This window comes from Ostrea edulis, chromosome 6, assembly GCF_947568905.1.
Source record: "Ostrea edulis chromosome 6, xbOstEdul1.1, whole genome shotgun sequence".
NCBI classification, from domain to species: Eukaryota; Metazoa; Mollusca; class Bivalvia; order Ostreida; family Ostreidae; genus Ostrea; species Ostrea edulis.
Genome location: NC_079169.1, coordinates 74179780 through 74195592, shown reverse-complemented (window position 1 = coordinate 74195592; position 15813 = coordinate 74179780). Strand labels below are relative to the sequence as shown.

General features: G+C 36.0%; 1 protein-coding gene across 6 annotated transcripts in view; it reads right to left on the bottom strand.

Moving 5' to 3' along the window:
• Positions 1–15813, bottom strand: part of LOC125645450 (zinc finger protein GLI4-like) — a 67398-nt gene that overhangs the window by 13699 nt on the left and 37886 nt on the right. For 4 of the 6 annotated variants that reach the window (XM_048870970.2, XM_056140749.1, XM_048870969.2 and 1 more), the window contains 5 exons: positions 13105–13347; positions 12362–12497; positions 9739–9908; positions 7833–7970; positions 1714–1920 (listed from right to left, as the gene is read on the bottom strand). In XM_048870970.2, coding sequence (XP_048726927.1) covers positions 1714–1920; positions 7833–7970; positions 9739–9908; positions 12362–12497; positions 13105–13347 — 894 coding nt within the window. Of the gene's footprint in view, positions 1–1713; positions 1921–7832; positions 7971–9738; positions 9909–12040; positions 12056–12093; positions 12123–12361; positions 12498–13104; positions 13348–15813 lie in introns of those variants that run through there. The other 2 variants (XM_048870975.2, XM_048870976.2) reach the window with 2 other exon arrangements.

The window sequence follows — 15813 nt, the reverse complement described above, 5'->3', positions numbered from 1 at the left end:
GCAATAATGTGTGAACAGAATGAAACTGGAGCCTGTCTGTTTACTGGATTACATATCATCTGGTTTATTTTGTGTTTGGTTTTTATGAAATATTCCGCTTTCTTGTGTATTTTGAATCATCCAATTTATTGACAGTACTTTGATTTCCCTAATGAAATTATTAATTTACTATCTTCTCCCTTAATGAGCCCCATCTTTTCAGTGCTGTAGAGGACCTCACTCTAACAATCTCCAGCCTCCCATTTAGAGCCCATTATCCTTGAGGTAAATACTTGAGGAATGAGCTTAGTACATCTACAGTTGATAGAAAACTGTGTGAAGAAGTTCAGAAAACCAGGCACCCCTGAATTTGTGATGCAATTCATAAATCACCAGGATACCTGCCAGCAGACGCACTAAGCAGGAAGTGAGGCCAGATAAAGGAGAACCGGCCTCAACTATTAACTTCAATGATTTTCAAGCTTTGTTATCCCAAAGTGATACAAAAATACTTCTAACATTGCACATCAGAATTTCATAATGCAGCAGTAAAAAAATATATTAAGAGCTACTCAAGACTTTTTAGTAAAAGGAGCTTTGGGTGAGAAATACAAAGGCTAACAAAAGATTAACCATATCACATAAAAATATTAAGCACTTGCAGGTGCTACAGATTTTCTCTCAATATTACACTTTATAATTTGCACATTAAACAATCTGATTTGCAGCAGATAAAACCATATGTGTGGCTTCTAAGCCTGGATGAATCTCTTCTATCATGTAAACATAATTTCCTATTTTTTAAGATCCCAAAGCAGCACAGCCTGTTGCTAAGAATTCAGCTGATGGCAATAAACACTTTACAGTTACAAAATAATGCTTATCCTGAACTTTACTTCCTCTATCTCTCCTTTCTCAAATTCATTTATCATTAAGCTGATAATTAACTCTGAAGGTTCCCAAAAAGTTAGACTGTGTTAGGTAATCAGCACTGTCAATTTAAATGATAAACTCCCTTCATCCAAATTACAGAATTCTCAAGATAATCATTTTATCTTTCTAACCACAGACCCAAAGTACCCCTAGTGTAGTTTTGTGCACCAAGAGCATCATTACATTTGCCTGGAAAAAAGAGATTAATTTCCAAGTGTAGACTTATCTTGTTGAAGGTCAGATTCTTACTCCTTAAAGCTAGCATAGTGAACACAACATGGCTTTAATTTGTGTGTGTGTTTTTTTCATTCTGATGCTTACAAGTAGTGTACATAGATAAACAAATTTTCCATCAATAATCAAAATCTTTAATAGGCATAATTATATTGGCATCCCCATCCTTTTCCCATCCCGCCCACTTTCCCCCTCTCCCTTTACCCCCCCCCCCCCCCCCCCCCCTTCATCGCACAAGTCCTATTTAAAAGATATTCAAATAGACAACTGGACTGGGTTAAGATGTAAAATCATTTACTTTGCAATATATACATGTAATAGTAACTCTACACATATCTGTTCAATGATATCCAAGATGTCATTTTAAAAAAAATCAAAGATGTCAGTTTGACAACATTTAAGATATCTATGAATAACATCCAAGATATCCTTTCATAATATCCAATATATCAGTACTATTATTTTCATAAGATCCAAAATATCAATTCAATAACATCAAAGATATTGGTTCAATAATATCCAAGTATATCCAATGCCAAGATATCAATTACCATTTCATAGACTAACCTGCAGACAAATGGCCATAAGACCCACTGGCAGCACTAGAACTCCGGGAATTATGGGTACTCAGGTTGAAGGAAGGAAACTGTAGTGACCCCTCGGAGCTGCGAGTTAGACTCTGAATATCCAAGAAGTCCGAGATCGGAGAGTGGGACAATGCTCGCTTCCGACTGCGGCCCACAACACTAGGTCTAGGGCTGGTCAGGCGCGAACCTAGAAAATCAAAGCATATGCAATTGAAACTAAAACTGGTTACAAACTATGATTCATTGATAAACAAAAGTGGTTTAGTTTGAAATCAGGAGCAACTCCTTAAATAACAATGGTCAGGAGCAACTCCTTAAATAACAATGGTCAGGAGCAACTCCTTATATAACAATAATCTTTCTTAAAAATGATTTTGAATTATTTGACTTTGTATAGAGAACATCAGATATTTTAAAACAAGCCACATCATGTGTATACAAGATGAAAATTTTGGTAGAAGTATTTTCTTTCTTCTGATCTGAGCTGGGAGGAATTCTTGAATATGTACAGTCATATATATAGAATTTGCCTATGGGACATTGTGATTCTCTATAACTTCTATAAAAGCACCTGGATTTATGATTTTCTTAGTAATCACTTCATAACACTCTCCATAAACAGTGTGATTTAAGAGACCAGTCAATTCTACCAGCCTATCACTTTATGAGGACTCTGTCAGATCATTATTGAACAAAGCAATGATTTGGGATATAATCTCATATCCAACATGATACCACGCTATTTCTAACTGATTTTCATAGCAATTCATTGAAATTTCAATATTCAACCAACATAATCTTTAAGTCTTTGCAGTAGAAATGTTTACGTCAATGGTACACAAATCGATATGAATTTTATGAATGTGGTAAGTCATAAACAACTATAAAGACATTCTGTTGTAAACATTTAGAACACCTCTTGCTTTCCTGATAGCCATTTTATTCCTTTTATACCATATATCCTTTTAATAAAGAAATGTGTGAAGACACAGAAGAGAAGCCTTAAATATCAGTTCTTCATTCACTCATTTTCAATTGAATCTCTTTCTAGAGAATATTATTCTACTTTAAGAAAGAAACCATTAAAAAGATGTATAGAAAAAAAGTCAAGGTTGGTAAAGATGTTCTGCATAACATTAGGATTTAGTTCTGGAATGAGAGCACCCATATTCCTGTGTCACATCACTCAAAATAGCATCACAGAAGTGTTCATTGATAATTGTTACTCTGTTTATTAGTAATTTAAGGACGACAGACCTAATTCGAAATTTTGCACTTCTGCGCAGAAAGCCGCGCACATCGCTATTTACAGTCTCCGTGCATTGTGACGTCGCTGTAATTGTTTCATCACATTATGAACATGCGAAATTTACGAACTGAACTTGAGACTGTATATTTCTTTCATTATACAAGTAATACATCTTATTTTAATCCATATTTAATATGAATTCTTCAATAAAGTCGATTTATAGCATTTCCGTAACTTTTGTATCTGTGAATCATCTATCTGTCCATGACTCTGCCGTGTTTTATGTGCAATTTCTGGGATTCCGTAATTGTCCGTGTTTTTACAACCTCCCGCGCATATGCCATGAATCAAACTGTCATAGGCATGCACAACGAAGTAAAAAAAAAAAAGTGGACTCTTTTGTTATTAAAATTTTACTTCTGAATATAGTTTATATCATGAATATTCTTATCAATAGTAATTACTGTATTACTCCATAAACAATTAACGATTTACGGCATGCACCAGAAGCGTATTAATCAAAAACCGACGATAATTTCTATTTACAACCAACTACGGAAAAGAGGGTAGAATTATATTTTGAAATCTTTCGACCTTTCACTAAAACGACACAGAAAAAAAGGACTAAAACCGTATCAATCAACAACAACGGAAGAACAGAGGCAGGGTCGCGGGGGGGGGGGGGGGGGGTTTCTCTCTCGGCTGACAATAAACACGCTATCGCCCCTACTCATTGGATAGATATTTTATTATTTTACCAAAGCAGAATAATTCCTCTTCTGACAACAAAGCAAATCGTTCCGTCATAATGTTGGGAATAGCTGCTATAGTTGTGACGTTGAATACGCCGCTGGGCTTTGTATTTGACGTCACAATGCCGAATTGCGCGGAAAATCGATGCTGCCGGTGAATAGTTTGAAGACTATCACCCTAGCGCAGATCTTATAGCATAAAACCGATCACACGGCAGAGATACATATACTTTGGTGAAATTAGTCGGCTTATCGCATCTTTTGATATAGAGAAAAATACATTCAGGTAGAATAATGCTGTAGTTACTCATGTCTGAGATTGCAATTGCCAATCAACATGTACCACGTATTACATAAACATGTATATGCATTTACATTCAATACAAGTACAAGTACATGCAGAAATGTAAGAATTACTTTATTAAAATAAATTTATGCTACTCTGAAGCTTAACTTATAAAAATGTTTCAGGGAATAGAAGTCCATTTTGTTTCTGAGAGTGTTCATCAGAAAAATCTTATAAATGATGATGACACTTGAAGTACATGTTAGATTCTATCTTGAAACTGTACGATAAGTCATGTACTTGATCTCTTATCAGTATAAAATATGTATGCTTTTATTCAAACATTTGAACTTTTTAAATTTATTTAGAAACGTTAAAGATAAAGAAAATGAAAACAAAATGTGCACATTACATATACACTATATACAAATCCGTTGTCTTAATCTGCATACTGAGCTCTATATTGGATTTACTGAATTTGTGACAGTTCATACATTACATATTTTGACACCACCCCTGGAATATCATGCAATGACTCAGTGTTTACATATGATTGGTGAACTTTTTCCTAATCCATATGATTATTTAGTATAAAGGAAAAGTATGAAACTAAAAGTAGAAAACCTAACCATTTCTTATTTAATGTCATTTTTCTTGAAAACTGCCCAAAAATCGTCCTTTGACATGCTCCCCTGAAAAAGAATTGCCGATGACCCATACTTTTTTTCTTACAATTAGTAAGATTATTGTCTTTTTAAAATCATTCTTTAATTAGGATTAAAACTCTATTGTAGAATTTTTTTAATTTTAACTTTTATATTGCACATTGGAAATTTCCCTATATTTCCTTTGCAATTACGACTACTTCATAGCCAACTTTTGAAACGCCCCCTGCTGAAAATCAAATACGATTTTCATTTGATTTTTTCATTGATTTTAACTCATTAATGCATGCTTTACCTTATATCAAAATTTGAATAAAATCTCTAGTGTAGAAATGAATTAGGTCCGTCACCCTTAAGTCATAAATAAGACAATAAGTTATAAATAAATGTATTTATAGCTAAATTGACCTTGAACTTTGAATATCCCATAATGTACAAAAATCATGTACAACAAATATTCCTATTCAGTTATTACGAAATCAATTTGAATCATTTAAGTACCCTTATTAGACAATAAGAATTTTGCAAAGATGTTCATACTTAACTCTGTGTGCATGCCTTTCATTTAGTCCCCCCCCCCCTTAATAATATAGAAACGGTAAATTCTAAAATGCAAATTTACACTTTAAATGTGAAAACATTTTCTTGAGAATTAAAAAAAATATCAAAGATGTTTCAGTCAATGAAAATTCATCATCCCAAATTCATGCACATGATTTTGGTGTTATATGAGACATCATATATGTTCCATAAAAAAAAGTTTCATCTGAAAACAAATATGCTCAAAAATTCATTGGTCAATAAAATGAAAATAAAACAATCAAGCAAAGAGTTCTCAAGATATTGACCAGACAGTATATTCCTATGTCCAGTTTGACCCTTGACCTTTGACCTCAAAATCAATATGGGTCATCTTCTTCTAAAGATATACCAGTGTACCAAGTTTGATGTCTGTCAAGCAAAGGATTCTTGAGACATTCAGTGGTCAAGATATTCCTATATCCAGTTTGACCCTTGACCTTTGACCATGTGACCTCAAAATCAATAGGTGTCATCTTCTTCTGATGATGTACCAGTGTACCAAGTCTGATGTCTGTCAAGCAAAGGGTTCTCAAGATATTGAGTGGACAGTATATTCCTATGTCCAGAGTAGATTGACCCTTGACCTTTATACCTGAAAAACAATAGGGGTCCTCTTCTTTTTATAACCAACCCACATATGAAATATCATTACAATCAAGTGAATGGTTCTCAAGATATTGAGCGGAAAACTCATGGTCTACCACATGGGGTTAAGACCAGCAGTTTAACCTTGACCTTTGACCACGTGACCTGAAAATCCATAGGGATCATCTACTCTCTAAGGAAAGCCTCTGTATCAATTTTGGCTATTATCAAGCAAAGGGGTCAAAAGATATTGAGCGGACAACACATGGGTTTAAGACCAGAGGTTTGACCTTGACCTTTGATCATGTGACCTGAAGGTCAATAGGGATCATCTACTCTCCAAGGGCAACCCTTGTACAAAGTTTGGTAGTTATCATACATAGGGGTCAAAAGCTATTGAGTGGACAACACATGGTCTACCACATGGGGTAAAGACCAGCAGTTTGACCTTGACCTTTGACCATGTGACCTGAAAATCAATAAGGATCATCTACTCTCCAGGGGCAACCCCTGTACCAAGTTTGGTTGTTATCAAGCAAAGGGGTCGAAAGATATTGAGCAGACAACACATGGTCTACAGACCGACCGACCGACAGTTGCAAAACAATATGCCCCCTCTTTTTCAAAGGGGAGGCATAAAAATATTCAGTTCTATACAGGACATTCATCAGACTGTAAATTCCAAAGAATTGATGAGTGAAGTTTAGAACATGCCAGTAAGGATGAAAAAAGAGCTTCAGTCCGGCTCACTTTATATCAAATTTATGCCTAATAAACATATTCATCCCCCTCCTTACATTCACATCAAACAAAATTGACCTGCCATTAGCACCATGCTACTGAATACTGAAGATTATCTATGTAGATATTTGACAAATCCTAGTGTCGCAGGACATGATGAACTGGGCATTTGTTTTGTCAGATAGAACAAGCACCTGTCTGTGACATAAATCAGCCTGGCCGAAGTTTCCACCCATGGTTGACAGTCTGTGTCAATGTAGGTCTCTGAGTGCAGTCAGGTATGGAGGTCATCAAAAATCATAAAGGCAATACCTCAGTGGACATTGATGGCTGGGAGGTGTTTAGATTGACTTTTTGTGGCCACTTTCTCTTACCTGGACTCTCAGGTGAATCTAACGTCTTCTCTCTCAAGTTGTGACCATGTGATCTGATAATGTTGATTTTTATGGGAAGGGTTCTAGCAACAATACTGCCACCTTAAAAGTCTTTTAATTTGTATCTAGGACTTTGAAAACCTATCATTTATGAAATTTAACAGCTGTAACCAAAGATGTAGGCTACTGACAAACAAGTTGATTTTACAGGGGTTTCAACAGTCTCGTTTAAAGTCAGCATTTCGCAAATTATATGGTCGTTACAACGATGTAGTTTGCCAATACAACCTGCCATTGGTTAAAATGCTGTCTGATGTGTTTCAACCAATTGTTAGGCCGTTCTTTACACACTGATTTTGACTACGGACTGCTCCTTTTACCTGATCAAGATATAGGGCTCACGGTGGGTGTGACTGGTCAATGGGGAATACTTACTCCTCCTAAGCACCTGATTTCACCTCTGGTATGTCCAGGGGTCTGTGTTAGCTGAACTCTTAATTTTGTATTCCTTGTAGGAGTACTGTTTGTTTCTTCACCTTTTTTCACACACACACACACACACATATAATATGTGTGTGTGTGAATGTATATGTTTGTATGTGTGATGTGTGTGAAGAATTTCACTATTCTAGGCCAAGATAAATTTGATGGAAGGAAATTTGAGTGACGTAAATCAAAGAGTTATGAGTAACCACAAAGCAACAGCATTTCATGGTATGTTTTTTCATTTCGCAATTTCATGGTATGTTTTTTCATTTTGCAATTTACAGCACCCTTACCTTCCAATGATCCAGGGGGTGTTACAATTTACAGCACCCTTACCTTCCAATGATCCAGGGGGTGTTACAATTTACAGCACCCTTACCTTCCAATGATCCAGGGAGTGTTATGCTTCCACTGCCTGGTGTGGGAGGAATGTCCCCAAACATGCTCCGCCCACTCTGTGAAACATGACTAGGGGCGTAATCACTATATAAGGACCCAGGACCTCCAAGTGGAAAACCTGTAAAGGATTGAAATTTGTAAATGTGCTCTTTCTCTCCAAACTTCTAAATGTCAAAACTTTTATGTGGCTAAGGCATGTCATTTACATGAATTTTCTATCAATATAGAAAAATAACTAGGCCTGTCCCAACAGGACTAATACCCCCCCCCCCCCCCCCCCCCCCCCCCTTGTAGCTTATCCATATTGGGGCATATTTGAAATATAGCTGGAGACAAGAAAGACAAAAGTTTCAACATTATTCAGGTTTCAACTGAATACAAGTTACTAGTGATGTACCGATTGTCGCCGACTTTCGATTGTCGGTCGCTATAACTGAAATGATGTGAATAATCGATTGTCATTTTGAAAATCGAAAATCGTCGACGTCAGTATTTTTTTTTTATAATACGAATGTTCCTACCGCGACTTATCTAAAATCAAAAATGGCTGACGAAGCTGCATCATCCGATAAGATTGAATGATTGAATATTGTTTAACGTTTCTCTTGAGAATCTCTCACTCATGGAGACGACACCATTGCCGGTAAAGGCCTTCAAAATTTAGCCCTATGCACAGTGCTTACAGTCTTTCAACAGGGGGGATCTTTATCGTGCCACACCTGTTGTGACACGGGGGCTCGGATTTTGCCTCTTACAACAAGCAAGGAGTAATTAGGCTCTATTCTAACCCGGATCCCATAAGAACAACAAAAGTCAAGAGATCAATCTCTATCCCGTTAAAATAAAATCGAAAGTATGGGATTAACTTCAAATTTCTAATTATGATTTTGGACGCCTCCATATGGGTGAAACAAGATACAATCAATCTAATAATTTTATTCTAATTAACTTAATATCTAGGGTAAAACATAAAGTAAATTTAATATATTTATGCTATGAATTTGAAATCATTAAAATTCGATTATTTTTCGATTAATCAATCGAAAAGGTACATCCGATTAATCCGATCATTGATTAAATTTTCCCGATTGCCCATCACTACAAGTTACAGGATACACTAAATTCTTATGACTTCGATATTTTAACAATAATCATGGTGCAATAAAGAGAGTACAAATTTTCAGAAAAATCCATGTCCACAGACACTGGACAAATGGACATGATTCCATCATACCTTCTAAACTTTTGCAGTACTTAGTCTCTGTGAGAAAACATGTTTATACAAAATCTAAAACAAAATGACCACAGTCCATAGAGTTGAAAAAACACATGTAAACTAAGAAAAATTGTCCAATCATGATGCAAAGATCAGGTGCCCATCTTTATATGATGACAAAATAATGCCTACAGACAAACAGACAGACATGCTGACACCCCCCCCCCCCCCCCCCCCCCCCAAAGTTTGTTTCCTCGGGGTACAATTTTTTTAACATAATTTTTTTATATACTTCCATGTAAATTAGACGAATTTGATTGGTTTATAAACATTTGTTAAAACGTACCGTTTCCTCACTGTGTGCATAAACCACGCCCCCCGAGTAACAGTACATAGCAACGGTTGACAATGCATGATGACGGGTAACAGTATAAAAATTGTTAACGGCGCAGAATGTTTGCACGTACAGTTCATCATAGTTTAGCACAAAGGTCTTTTGGGCGTTAAAACATTCCATATAACAAAAAATATTACAGGTTTTGCATATGGTAGCATGTGAAATGGTCACCCCTTGAAAAACCTCTGCTTCATCTTGGTCAACAATTGTATTTTTGACAATTTCACATGATACCTTACAAAACCTGTAATATTTTTATCGTATTTCATGTACCTGGTAAACTAGATGGGCTGTATCTTCGTTGTGAGAGGGGACTATGTTGATAGTAGTTTCTCTGGAGCTGTTCCCAATGGATTCGGGCAGCTAAGTTTGTGACTGGTTCTCGTGCTAAAGGGCTTCGTAGACTGAGAGATGGAACATCTGATAGGGGACTGTGGGGAATGCTATAAAGAAAGAAATATAAAATCAAGAATACACTGATATTTGTCTGTGACCTGAGTGTTCCGACTTCTAGATACGATCGAATATTTGGGAAACACTTTGCTCTTGACCATGTCCTGTTGTAGCAAATTTGATCTTTCACCTTGATTTATGACCTTGAACTTTATCAGATACAAAGCTTTTGTTTTACCTGTTTAGTCCATCATATATCAAGATTCTATTTTGCCTAGTTCAAAAGTGCTGGACAGACAAACAAAGAGACAAAACAAAACAATAACAATCTTCGAACTTGGGGGCATAAAAATTTCTCAAAACATTGTATATACTTACTTTAAAGTTTACTTAAGTCAATCAAAACAAGACAATGACCTGCTGCTTCATGCAGTACGTACTACACTTTGAAGGGTGAATTGTCCCTAAAGTTAGTAACTAATTGATTTCAAAAAGCTTATGATTTATACATCAGATGCCAATACCTAGATTTACACTAAACTATGCTTCTGGCACTAATCTAAAAATTAAGTATTAAAGAACTATTAATTGCTCAAAAGCCCAAACCCATAATGAATAACTATAATATTCCAAATATCCCACAGTTTAACTGAGGTCCTTAGAAAATTTCAGTCAAGCATGGCAAAACTCTGCATGATGAAATGAAATCCATTTGTTGTGTCTATACATTAATATCTGTCTGTCAGTCTGTCTATCTATCATCTGTCCGTCTATCTATCTATCTATCTGTCCGTCTATCTATCTATCTGTTTGTCCATCTATCTATCTGTCCGTCTATCTATCTATCTGTCTGTCCCGTCCGTCTGTCTATCTATCTATCTATCTGTCTGTCTATCTATCTGTCCATCCGTCTGTCTATCTATCTGTCTGTCCCGTCCGTCCGTCTATCTATCTGTCCGTCTGTCTATCTATCTGTCTGTCTGTCCGTCTATCTATCTATCTGTCCGTCTATCTATCTGTCCGTCTATCTATCTGTTTGTCCATCTATCTATCTGTCCGTCTATCTATCTAACTGTCCATCTATCTACATGTATCTATCTGTCTGTCCCGTCCGTCTATCTATCTGTCTGTCCGTCTATCTATCTATCTGTCCGTCTATCTATCTGTTTGTCCATCTATCTGTCTGTCCGTCTATCTATCTGTCTGTCCGTCTATCTATCTGTTTGTCCATCTATCTATCTGTCCGTCTATCTATCTATCTGTCTATCCCGTCCGTCCGTCTATCTATCTGTCCTTCTGTCTGTCCGTCTATCTATCTATCCGTCCATCTATCTATCTGTCCGTCCATCTATATAATCAAAGAACCAGGAACTACACTTCCATCAAATTGAAACAAGATTCCAAGTGTTTACCGTCTGTGCTTTGTCCAGAAAACCTTTTACAGCATGGAATGACTTTCATTAAGGTTATAGACACAACAAAAGTTCATCCAACAAAAAACCTCCAGTCCACTAACAGACGACAGCACTTGTATGTCTCTAGTAACAGTGTTTGTGTGTATACAGTAAATGCCATGTAATGATTGCATGGAGATGATCAAGATACGGGACCAACATAACGGTCCACTACATTGAGGAGGTTTATGGTTGACTTTCATAGCTTCCGTAGTGTAATACTGCTTTATTTAGGTGTGTGAACTAATATCAAACACATAGTCAGATATAATCTATCCAGACTTTTTACTGCTCATCCAGGTTTTTTAGATTTTGTGGTGCAGGTGATACAAGGACAAATCAAGCTTTCTCATCATGGCGTCTCAAAATAGATATGGAGTAAGTTAGAGGTACAGAAACCATGATGTAATACTTATAGTAGATGTCAATCAAATGGATCATAGATTTAAATAAACGGCTTTTACTAGTCAACAAGGTTTTGCCTATATCAACTATCATAATACATATACTTCAACAATGAATGCTCTAAAGTTTCATTTTCATAAAAAAAAAATTCCCACCATTTAAAAGCTGCTGAAGAATGTAATCCATTAGCTAATTTCAGTCTTGTGAGCTATATAAATCACCCATTTGGTCCTAGTATGACCTAGGCTATTATTATGTTACCCTAACCCAGGAGGCACAGGATGACAATATCGCCCTGGTTGATATTATTATGTTATCCTTACCCAGGAGGCATAGGCTGATGATATAGCCCTGGTTGATATTATGTTATTCTTACCCAGGAGGCATAGGCTGATGATATGGCCCTGGTTGACATTATGTTATTCTTACCCAGGAGGCATAGGCTGATGATATGGCCCTGGTTGACATTATGTTATTCTTACCCAGGAGGCATAGGCTGATGATATGGCCCTGGTTGATATTATGTTATTCTTACCCAGGAGGCATAGGCTGATGATATGGCCCTGGTTGATATTATGTTATTCTTACCCAGGAGGCATAGGCTGATGATATGGCCCTGGTTGATATTATTATGTTATTCTTACCCAGGAGGCATAGGCTGATGATATGGCCCTGGTTGAGGCCACTGATATCGCCCCTCCAGTGTGTGCGAGTTCAGTGGGAGTGGGTTGTTGATGGGATAGTGGAGGTTGTAGTATCGGTAAGGATTAAGGTTGAATCCTGCAAAGACAACCAGTTTTAAAAGTATTGATTAGAAAATTCACCAGCACAATGCTGGTAATCGTAATGATGAACCATCTCTCCCAGAACAGCTTTTATGTCCTGTTCATGACAAACAACAACCAATTGTGTATTCTTCAGATTGCCAGTGAAAAGCTATTACACAGTTTCTTATTTTCAGCACATTAAGGTGGCTCACTACACCTTGAAAGAATTTCTCAAACCAGCACGAAATTATTTGATCATGAAAGATAGGATATATAATAATAAATCAAAAGGGCAGAAAATGTGTAAGTTTGGATAAAAACCATGATTTCCAAAAATTAATTTCAATAAATATGAACAAAATTTCTTGCGGATTTGAACTCGGGATCTGCGGGTCACTAACCCGATACTGTATCCACTGAGCTACGAGGATAAACAAGCAAATCGATCGATACAAAATATTACATAAAACATTTAAATCGTCATTGACATAAAAAGTATAAGTCTTGATGTAATGAGGTACCTTAATCAAAACCTAACACTTTCTTAATCTTTTCAATTGATATCAGTATTTACAATGAAATTAACGAGTTTAGTAATTATAAGACAATTAATGACAAACCACCATAGGAATAGTCAAGCAATCCATTTCTAGGGTCCAAAAGTGGTTGGACACCATAATACGGACTGTGTGGCGGTAGTCTCGGGTCTACTGGGGGTGGTAGTGGGGTAGGCCCCACCCCCCTATCAACAGTCTCAACCTCCCGTGTTGGTTCTGATGTGGAAGGTTCCTCATCCACGCGTGGGAGATTACTGGGAGGACGGATGACGTTTGTTGGTCGTCTAGTCTTGGAGGACGAATCAGCTAAAAAAGAAGATTTGTTTTGGTATATCAAACTAAACACTCAACTGAAAAAAATATTTCTGAATGGGTTTTATCTTTTTAACAAAAGTTCCTTGCAGTTAATTAAATATTTGCCAAAAATTTTCAGAGATTTTCAATCAGGCTCATCTGATCATAAAATCTACTACACTGTTAAGAAACTTATCAAGAAAATTCAGTTGGTTTTCAATTATCTTCAATTCTAAGACAAAAAATACAACAATTGGAAATGTTTCCTGCAACTTCAAGAAGTGTCTTTTAAGCACCTTGGAAAAAAGATGAGATTTACTATTTCAAGTCTGACACATCACTGATCAGTGAGAGAACAAATATAGATTTCTTGAAAGTATGATGACAAAAGAATGTCTTCAGCAAAAACATTGTCTGGAGAATGTTCGTGTTTAGATTTCTTCACAACAAAAAGTGCAGAACAGCTGTTTTAAATTACGGAACTAACACCACATCCAGAATTTACTGCAAGTTTAAATCTCTGAAAAAATAAATCTTGAAACTATATCAGTAGTGTGTTTGACATTTTGCTATTATAAATACCTCATGTCTGATACTGAGGCAAATAAACTTAAAGTGCACACTGTGGATTATGAATTTTTTTCTTTCTAAAGTTTTTAAGTCAACTGCAAAAACAGCATCCAGCACCAAGTTTATCTATGGAGGTTTGATTAGACTCATTTGTGCTCACTTGTAAGCTGGGAGGAAAAAATCAAGGATGTTTCTGATAAATAAACACACACAGACTAACACATGTGGAAATTTGGGATGATTCTCTAATTTGTTGAATATCAAATCTGCAATTATATTTTTGGCATTTTTATTGCAACTTCTTTCCCTTCCTGTCTACTACTCTGATTCTGGTTCAGATCCCCCTGCTCCTTTTTAAATTGGCTTCCAAAATCCTCTAAAATTTTGTTAACATAAACATCCTAATGGATGACAGATAGAAAAAGATCCATTCAAAAATCTTCTGTTAATGTGAGATTCAGCAAATTTCATGTTAAAATAATCAGAAACAAAAAATTAAATTTCGTATCCCTAACACTGATCTCTAATAGTTGGCTATTCTTTAACAATTTCTGTGAAAATATAAATTTCTGAGGCAGTTTCACACCTACAAAACAGGGTGAACCGAAATTATTTTCATGTACTTGCAACATTTAAAGTATGAAGTTTAATATCCCAATTTGATCATGGTTCATGCAGTGAGCCCAAACTTTCTGATACCAAGATGCTTTTATAAACAGTAATTTTAAGCCTTTTGAAATAAAGTGGCAGTAAATCCACATGTTTGTGACATTGTACATAACATGTACTTGATTCAGGATTTACTGCTAAAAGTTTAACAAACACCTAATCATTTAAACAACAAGACTTCTGTTATCTATGCAGCACACACTTTCTGTCAGAATTAGGGTCAAATTATACTGCTCATGACACTTCGTCCTTTTTATACTCAACACTACAAAAACTATACACATACTTAATTTTGGTTTCAAAGTTTATTTGGACAATTAATTTACACAAAATGTTTTTTGCGAGCAGTTGACTTACAGTTTACCTATATTAAAGAAAACATTTATCACATGCATATAGACAATGATACTCGAGATTGCTCCTAGATAAAAAGTCCTCATGGTGGGCTCATTTAATTTGGCTCCTATTGCTAATTAAATGATTGTGTTAGACATACTGCACTTCAAAACTACACCAGAAAGGTGAATTACTACCTGTAAAATAATTATCTCAGATCTACCAATGAAAGGCCCTTCATGTAGATTGTATAAAAATTTTCAGGGTTTTAACATAGCATGGATATTTCTGATGACTGTAAAAGTCAGTAGGTCAGTATTTCACTGCTGCATTTTAAGACATGCATTCATTAATAATAATGCTGCATATACTTGATGTAACATATCAGTCCAAACATTGTAGGAAAACAATTTGTCATGTAGTCTACATCAGTGTTTTGATATACATATATTAATATATACACTATATTGTATCTTCTTGACTTTGAACCTGCACCTGCCAGTGTATGTAATGCACTTTTTAAGTGTCTGTGCTGGTACCCTTTGTGGTTATACTAGTGCTGGTACCCTCTGTGGTTATACTAGTGCTGGTACCCTCTGTGGTTATACTAGTGCTGGTACCCTTTGTGGTTATACTAGTGCTGGTACCCTTTGTGGTTATACTACTAAGCATATGCTCAATGGCTTACAACCCAAGTCAAATGTCAAGATAGTACTCTCTATGCATCTGGATCCGGTACTAATTGTGATATTTCTGCTGCATGCACTGTACAGACAGATCAAGTTTACAATCTTAATGATTGTGCTCAAACAGCCATGACTATGTGTTCGTGCCATCATGTAAAATGTCACTACTTCTTCAATAAATGTCCCAACAAAAACACTCTTTATTTTACTACCTGTG